Below are 9,008 nucleotides of genomic sequence, written 5' to 3' on the forward strand. Positions count from 1 at the left end.
CCACAATGGGTAGTAACATAGAGTAGTAACATGGGCATGTTACTACTCTATGTTACTACCTCCACAGTGGGTAATAACATATATGTTGTGTCATGCATCACTTCATTTATTAGGTTATAGACTCATCCTTTCTTGATATGTGTGATGTTACAGTAACTAGCTATGTTACCACATGCCTCTTTTTCTTCATTAATTACATGCCACATCATCTATTTTGCCTAGATAAATGTGATGTTACCACCTATGTTACTCCCACTGTGGGTAGTCTCATGCCCAAGGGCCAAGTACAGGAAAGGTGTACATCATACAACGACGAACCAAAAATTTCGGCCGTCAAAAATAGGAGCAAAAACTACTTCCTCACGGTGGATCCCAGAAGGGGCTCTGCAGGGTAATGGCACCTGCCTGGCGCCATAGTTGAACACAGTTGTCGATGGCCCGGAAGATGGCATCTGTCACTGGTTGCTTGCCATTGAAGGTGCACTCGTTTCGCTCTTTCCTGATTTCCTAGCAAGTCAGAAGGATGATTGTTTTTGCCACTTTCCTGGAAGCCATTGGCGTTGCCTGAACCATCTTCTGCACGATCTGCATGGGGTTGGAGGCCGTCCATGAGTCGCACGAGAGGAGGTTTGAGCATCCTCTCCTGCACCCCACCAATCGCCAGACGGCGAGGGCGGCTGGGCAATCCCATATGAGATGGTGTGCTGACTCAAGGCTACGAACACACAGTTGGCAGAAGTAGCTGTTCGACCAACTCCTTCGCTGGAGGCGATCGTTTGTCCACAGGTGATCCATCAGCAGCAGCCAGGCAAAAAAATTGATGTTTCCGGGTGCCCATGTCTTCCAGACTAGATCATCCATGGTTGATCGTAGTCTGCCCTGGAATTGCATCGCGTAGGCTGATCTTGCTGTGTATTGCCCCTTTGCATCCTGGTTCCAATGGATGGTGTCCTGGGTGCCCTCGCTGAACTCGGTTGCAGCTGTGGCGATCTGGCGGTGCAGTCTAATGAACTCTGGCAGCAAAGGCAATGTGTCCCCGTGCCTAAGGTCCTTTATCCAGTTATCATCCCTGATCGCGTCATGCACTGTCCGCTTCTTCCTCTTGGAGTGGTTGTAGAGGCATGGGTATGCCGCAGCAAGGGTGCAGGTTCCAAGCCACCGGGAGTGCCAGAACATTGCAGTCAAACCATCGCCAATTGTCACTGTGGTTGCCGCTGCGAACAGAGCTATGTCCTCGGCGTTGCATGGCGGCGAGGTACCTCACCAAGGCCGGGAAGGGTCTGTCCAGGCAATCCATAGCCATCTGAGCCTCAAAGCGCGACCAAAACGTTCAAAATCAGGGATTCCCAAGCCTCCATGCATGGTCGGCAAGCACACCGTCAACCAGTTCACCTTGCAACTAGCTCCAGTGATCTCCTCCTCCTGCTTCCACAAAAATTTCCTTCTGCACTTATCAATGTCTTTCAGTAGCTTCTTGGGGATCCGCAGAACTGTGAGTGCAAAAGTTGGCATGGCACTGAGCACACATCTAACAAGAATCCTCCGGCTAGCAATAGGCAGCAGTCTGCCTTTCCATCCCGCTAGCCTTGCCCTAAGCCTATCAATGATGAACTGTAGATGCACTAGCCTTAATCTAGAAGTGGTAATGGGCAGGCCGAGGTAGGTGGCTGGGAGGGTGCCTATTGCACCTCCAAAATTCTGTAGCACGCCCTCGAGGTCGACGTTGTCACATCTAATAGGTAGGGCTGATGACTTTGAGGGGTTTATATGAAGGCCCGTGGATTCGCCGAAGCTCTGAAGAATGTCGAGTAGCGCATCGATCTCCTGTTTTATTGGGTTTGCAAAGATTACAACGTCGACAGCATAGAGACTGACTCTAAGCTTGAGCTCTCTGCCGGGCAAGGGGGCAAGGAGCTGTCGGTGCATGGCTTCTTCTAAGAGATGATGGAGCGGGTCAATCGCCAATATGAACAGGAAGGGCGATAGGGGGTCCCCTTGCCGGAGTCCTCAACGGTGCCTGATCTTGCGTCCCGGCGAGCCGTTGAGGAGGAAGGATGAGGATGAGGTGGCGAGGAGTAGAGCTATCCAGTCTCTCCACCGAGCACTGAATCCCAACTTTTGCATCAGTTCAAGGATGTACTCCTAGGATACATTATCGAAGGCTTTGGCAATGTCAAGCTTAAGCAGTATTGCAGGGGTCTTTTTCCTGTGTAGAGCTTTGACGCAATTCTGGACGTACAGGAAACTATCATGGATGCATTTGGTGCGAAGGAAAGCCGACTGGGCCGGGGAGACGAGGGTGTGGATGACCGTGGCCAGCCTCATTGACAGGACTTTGTAAATAAGCTTGGCGATGGAGTGGATCAGACTAATGGGCCTATAATCGCTAATGGTGGATGCCCCATCTTTTTTTGGCAGGAGGGCAACTATGGCTGTGTTGAGCATGGCAAAGTTTCTGCCAGCGAGGTTGTAGAACTGAGAGAAGGCCGCCATGATGTCGCTTTTGATCAGCGCCCAACAGGATCTAAAGAAGGTGCCGGAGAAACCATCCGGCCCCGGTGATCGTTCGGCCGGGGAGGACCTGATCGCCAGCCACACTTCTTCCTCGGTGAAAGGGTTGTCGAGGCCACCATCGTGAATTTGTGGTAGTTGGAGTGCATTCTAGTGAACAGTAAATCCCAGGAAAAAAATGAAATGTTGATTGTCTGTTACGTGCAGATCATCTTGTCTCGGAAAGGAAATGTGAAGAATGCTGATGTGATTAATGATGAATGAACCGTAACCATTGTATTGATTGTGTGTTATGGTACAATGTATACGTCTGAAATAGAGGCGACATTACAAAAGGATGTGTAGGTTGCTCGCGAAGTTTCAACAATGCAACGGCACACCGACGGGAACAAGGGGAGATTTCCTTTAATTAATGAAAACACTAACGCCCACATGTGTGGCAACATTGCAACTCGCACACACGTTTGAATCACCGTCCAGTTAAGTTTACACGAATCTTGACACATCGAGGCATTTTTTGCGTGCCACGTAGGACAAGGCCGGTGTGAGGGCGTTGGAGAGGTCGCCCACACGTCCCACAGCACGCGGTTGTCAATTGTGTTGTGTGGACGAACTAGTTTCTGTCTACATAGCCACCACCTAGTCCAAGCACGTGTGGGCGAACTATCATTTGCCCACACGACAGTCGTACGTTGTTGGATGGCAACTGCAGTTGCGCGTACATGGCAACTAGGTAAACACACATGGCAACTATGATTCGTTTGCTAGACGGCAAATGCAGTTGCGCTTACGTGACAATCAGGTAAACATACATGGCAACTGTGATTAACCACACGTGGCAACTAGGTAAACATACATGTCAACTATTGTTTGATCATATGTGGCAAGTAGTTAATCACACACGACAACAATAATTTGATTACACGCGGCAACTACCATAAATTAGACATGGCAACTATAGTTAACCAAAACAAAGAAAGAGTTGTTGTGCTTTTACAACCATATTTGCCATCCGAATAACTACATCTGTCATCCCGGATGGCAACTAAATCGTCATCCCACGGGTACTTATTGTAGTTGCGCCAGGACGTGTGGGCTTCGTGCCACAGGCGCAGGGTGGGGATGAATAGTACTTGTTGGGCGTGTGGCACGAAATAGTTGCGCCCACACGTATGGGCAATTCTACTGTCCGTCCCCACACAACCCGTGTGGGCTGCCCCCGCTCATGCCACACACGGTGTGTGGGCGAATGCCTATTATGCCACACATGTGGTGCATATCGGCGTCCATTAACAAAAACCGGTTTAATTAAGTTGTAACACTCCCTCCTAATAAGTTTAGAAAAACACTTCTAATCCCGCAGAGCATAGTTTGGTGGTGGAAAGGGGCTGATGTCTTGCCATCCACCCAGGTTCAAGGCATAATATTTATAATTTGAATTTGTTGCACCAATTATATTGTAAACACCTCCTTTACAGTCTTTCTGTTAAAGGGGGTCCCTTTAATTAAACTGTATCGTCACAAGCCACATTATCGTCATACATAATGGTAGATTCGATAGAACCAATTTCACATGATTGATGTATGTGATTGATCATTCTACGAAGCTACATGCATTCGTGTGTTGCCTCCTCATATAATGAATTTTTTTTCTTCTAAGCCTTTTGTCGCAAACAAGTTGGGGTAGGTTAGATGTGAAACCCTTTTACGAGGACTTTCCAGGAGGTCATCCATCCTAGTACTACTCTCGTTCAAATGGGTTTCATACATGTAGGAACACAAAATCGGTTTGCAATCTCGTATTACCTGGCGATGCAAGAGACATACGCCAACAACGACGATGCAGGAGACAGACTGCCAACATCTGACATTTATTCAAGTCCTACCACATGGGACATAACTGTAGCTCAACGGGTCCCAAAATTGAGCAATGTTTGATGAACCTGTCAACGTAAACAAATGAGGCAACAATATAGCCAGTAGACGTGGCAGCAGTATCTGCTGAAATACTCCCAAGTAGAGCAGCTAAACCGAAATAGCGAAGTATTCACTGATCAGAACAAATGTATGTGCCTGATACGTCTCTTCGGGTGTGCTTCGTCGAACACTATTTGTCGTTGACGAGTGGGCTGTAAACAGGGTACCACATCTTCCGAGCCACGTAATCCACCGTATCCGACTGTGAACACAGAAAGAATCAGGCAATGTTCTGGCGAGCAACTTTAGGGATGTGAGATTTTGAATGGCGTACCTCTGACATGCTCCTGAGGTCCCGAGGATCCAAGTCAGAGCATCCCTCGGCCAGATCTTCATCAACGGCAGCACGGGCGACTGCAGCGCCGACACGTGCGGTGATGTGCCTGATACTGCGATGTGTGGTGGGTGGTAATCAGCAACAATAGAATGCTTGGAGCAAGGTGTCGTGGTTACAGAGTGCAATGACACGAGTTGGGTCATTGAGCAAACCTTGAAATTGAAGGAAAGAGGATTCCTTTTCGAATCGCATCATCTGTGATGTATGAAGCAAGGCTGCACCGGCAATTGTTAAACAAATGCTTAGCTGAATTTTGTTCAGGGAAGGAGAACAAAACAAGAGCCATGCGAGATATATTAACTACAAAAACTGTACAATGTAAGTTTGTGAGAAGTCCTTTGGCTGAAAACTGCAAGCTAAAAGTTTTGCACTTTGTCTCCCAGTTACATTAGTACCTACTCACTCCATTCCAAATTAATTGTTCTAGGTTTGTCCTAAGTCAAACTTCTTTAAGTTTGACCAAGTTTATGTAAAGGTGTGCTAAGATCTAAAGCAACAAATATATATAATGCGCAAATATATTTTATAAAGAATCTAATGAAACTAATTTGTTGTTGTAGATGTCGATATATGGACAAAACTAGAACTTCAACTAATTTGGAACGGATCGAGTGAAAGGCTAAAATCAAGGACATCCCACGCAAATGGTGCTTAAATAGTTAAATGAGGTAATAACCAAGGAGACGTCATCAGGTAGGACCAATGAGACGATCCTATCAAACGAAACTTACCACTCAGCTGCAGCATGGAGCATGCCATCCGAAATATGCCGAGCACCTGACAGAAGGGCTCCTAAACCAATCCTGTATTTCACAGAGATTTGGATCAGGTGAAAACAAAAACCGGAGACTCCAAGGAAAGACACAAAGATTATCATACCCAGGAAACAGATACATGTTGTTTGCTTGATTAGCATAGCCTTTTCTACCATTGCCTGGGACAACCCAATTGTAGCATTATCAGTCACCGACAATGATTTAGAGTATGCAAACAATAGAAACGAGATTAAATATGACTCACTTAAAGTAACATTGCTGAAAGGGCTTCCACTGGCAAATACTGCATTTTCTCCAACATGCTTGAATACATCTTCAGGCGTACATTCAGCTGCAACAAAAAAAGGCCAATGTTAGTGACTATCTTTAAGTATTTGAAAGTAAATATAGGGAGAAACCTTTAGTAGTTGGGTTGGACATTGCAAAAATTGCAGGGCAGGGGGAGTCAGATTCTTTCATAGCCTTGAGAACCTGAGGTGATAAAATATTCCTAAGTTAAAGCTCAATTGCTGATGTGATATATTAAGGCATATGAAATTATGAATATCACAACAGTATGACCCTATAATTAAGCATTGCCAGTACGATTCTAGCCAATTTAATGCTATAGATCAAGAAAGGAGACGATTTTTTGGACCTAACAGAAAGCATACATATTTGAGGCTGTCGGTGTCCATGGGACCATTCTGAATCATGATGAAGAGTACGCATATATCCTGAGATATGATCCTTAAATGTAACAATGGTGAATTTATAATGTTAACTGGAACTTCTTGGCGCACATGTTCTACCTCAAGGGGGGGTTCACATCATACATAGCCGGGCGCAATAAATCTCTAGCACTATGAGAGTGTATTTATCAGTACTTTCGAGTATTTCTAGATATGGGAATCAGGAAAGGGCGGTCACAGTCCTTCACTAAACTTAAAAATGGACTACTTGCTACTACAGACAAGACCCTGGTATGAGGGTTGATAGGACCGGGCTGCTAAAATAGGGAAAAGAAATAGAAGAAACACCATCAGCTTCCAGCAGTCATGAGATAATAAGATTACACAACGATGGAGCTTACCTCCTCGTTAAATATCCCGCCAACTCCAGATAGTCCTAAAAGGACATGAGGCTTCACTTTCTTGACCTGACCATGAGCTGAATTAGTGCAACTACAGAAGGAGTTGGATGTCTTTTCTGCTAATAATATTGATTAACAATGAACAAAGAACATCAAAGTTTAAATACCACTTCAACAAGACTAGCCCCCTCATGGAGATCTTCGACCTCTTCAGGACCATAACCTCTAGCAAAACGAGCAACAGCTGGATCCAGATCTTTTCTACTTTTGGTAATAAGGCCCTGCATGGTACAGCATAACAGTGGCACGTAAATAACCAACCTATTGTGCACTTAGAAATCATGACTTAGCACTAAAGTGGAAATTGAATACATATGACACACGAAAACTGGTAGAAAGCATGAAACAATGTATTTGATTGGATAAATTAAACTTACATCTTTGTCCAGAACCCAGAATTGATTGTGTCCTTCACCCAGTTCTCCAATTTTATGGGTCCCTGGCATCCTTAACATTGCATGTTTAGCCATGTTAAGCACACCTATCCCAGCACTGGATTCTGAAGAGGTGTTAGAATGGACAAAACATACTTTTGACGAGCAATAGTTTATATGCAATAGGCTGAGGAAATTGCACAAGCATGTCAAACATATCACGGACCTTCCAGCTCCCACCACAACTATCTTCTGCTTAGTAAAATCTGCGAGCGGTCGACCTTGTGCTCTAACAGCTCCAAGTAGACCAGCTAGAGCAACTCCTGCTGTCCCCTATTGAAAATGAAGGTCCCAAGAAATGATAAATTAAAACTGAAATAAACAAAAGAGTGCTAATAACTTGAAGAAAACAAAGTTGGGGAATCAAAGTACCTGCACGTCATCATTGAACATGCAAAATCGGCTCCGATACCTCTGAAGAGTTTCAAATGCCCATTTCATTTGGAAGTCTTCAAACTGAAATTTCACCACTTCAGCAATGCAGCATCATTGACTTAGCAACCAAAGTATGACTGCAGCACACACATACCTGCACAATTGCTTTCGGCCAGCGTGCATGAACAGCTTCCATGAACTCATCTACAACAGCTAAGTATTCCTCTCCTTCCAACCTAGGTTGCCTCAATCCTAAATCTAAGAAAATATTCACTTAATAAGCAACGTTATGATGCAGGCATTTACTCCAAACAGTAAGTGTTTCTACTTTTTTTTCCTTCTAAAGAAGAATGAGTAGAACTTCGCGTTAATCTGAGTATGCTCAACTGTGCTTGTCACAAAACTGGATAAAAAAGAATTTTATAATGTTTGAGAAGTTGTGTTTAATGTATCTTACGCACATAGCTTGTCTTCAAGGAGTTCTTCATTATTTGTTCCCACATCAAGCATTATTGGGAGAACCTGCAAGGAGAATGGACAAATATAAACAGGGGGGATGCCACAAGTAACCTCTAGTTAATTGATGCTAATTGTATGTTCCAATAAAGTACCTTCTGTGGGTTGATACCAGCAGCTGCAACATAAACATCAAGTTTACCAATAGGTATACCTATGCCTTGAACTCCAAGATCACCTAAACCTAGAATGCGACTCCCGTCAGTCACAACTATCATGTCAACCTGAAATAAGCAACAAAGCAAGTTCAGTACAGGTACATAGCTCTGGAAAACCACTAATATTATTATTGTGGGGGCAATTCACATGGATATAGCTACAGAACTGGCTTTTTAAAAAAGACAAACAACTAGAGAACAAATTAGAGTTCCATTGATATTGATATACTGCATTCATAAAATCGCTACCTAAGCTCCTGTGTCCAACTACACTAGTAAAAAAAAAATGCATCAAGTTTTCGAAATAATCAAGTGTACCTTCTCTGCCGGCCAGTTGTAAATCATCGACATCATCTCCCCTTTATCCTTTGCACTGAAGTACATCCCGCGGGGACGCCTGAACAGCCCGCTGTAGTTTTCGCAGACCAAGCCGACAGTAGGGGTGTATATTATGGGCGCGAAATCCTTGATATTGTCAATTAGCACCTGCAGCAGAAACAAACCATACCACCACACATAAACATCAAACACCTTGCGGTGATAAAAATACACTAATGCCAATCAACTGTAACAGTGGGAGCTCACCCTGTAGTACAACGTCTCGTTCCGGTCGTGCAGCCTGTTAAGGATCCTCCACTTGGCCAGCGAGACCACGGAATCGGGCTCCCCCTGCGTGTTGTGCTCCAGCGAATGGTACGAGTTTACTGCAACTCAGAGCGCTCACGACATTAGCGACCAGAGACAGCGTGATCTCAGGAGTGAGAGATACGGCCCGTGGGGCTAACGTGAACA

At 44.9% G+C, this 9,008-nt stretch overlaps 1 protein-coding gene across 1 annotated transcript; it reads right to left on the bottom strand.

Moving 5' to 3' along the window:
- Positions 1-4,363: 4,363 nt before the first annotated feature.
- LOC123123205 (NAD-dependent malic enzyme 2, mitochondrial) lies at positions 4,364-8,959 on the bottom strand. Its single transcript, XM_044543674.1, has 17 exons — positions 8,802-8,959; positions 8,535-8,702; positions 8,154-8,282; positions 8,004-8,064; positions 7,697-7,800; positions 7,540-7,623; positions 7,334-7,440; positions 7,111-7,225; positions 6,841-6,954; positions 6,674-6,739; positions 6,000-6,072; positions 5,846-5,932; positions 5,705-5,759; positions 5,557-5,628; positions 4,978-5,040; positions 4,763-4,877; positions 4,364-4,690 (listed from the first exon to the last, which is right to left on the bottom strand). The coding sequence occupies exons 2-17, from the start codon at positions 8,598-8,600 to the stop codon at positions 4,619-4,621; spliced, it is 1,383 nt and encodes a 460-aa protein (XP_044399609.1). The 5' UTR covers positions 8,601-8,702; positions 8,802-8,959; the 3' UTR covers positions 4,364-4,618.
- Between the last annotated feature and the right edge of the window lie 49 nt (positions 8,960-9,008).

Source organism: Triticum aestivum, chromosome 1B (genome assembly GCF_018294505.1).
Source record: "Triticum aestivum cultivar Chinese Spring chromosome 1B, IWGSC CS RefSeq v2.1, whole genome shotgun sequence".
NCBI lineage: Eukaryota > Viridiplantae > Streptophyta > Magnoliopsida > Poales > Poaceae > Triticum > Triticum aestivum.

What these genes read in the sequence shown, in the direction of transcription:
- LOC123123205 (XM_044543674.1), bottom strand. Translation starts at nt 8,600, where the DNA reads ATGTACTTCAGTGCAAAGGATAAAGGGGAGATGATGTCGATGATTTAC. An exon ending in TCTGGGTTCTGGACAAAGAT is followed by an intron (nt 6,955 to 7,110) that starts GTAAGTTTAATT and finishes TGTACCATGCAG; the next exon opens with GGCCTTATTACCAAAAGTAG. An exon ending in AACATGTATCTGTTTCCTGG is followed by an intron (nt 5,629 to 5,704) that starts GTATGATAATCT and finishes TGTGAAATACAG; the next exon opens with GATTGGTTTAGGAGCCCTTC.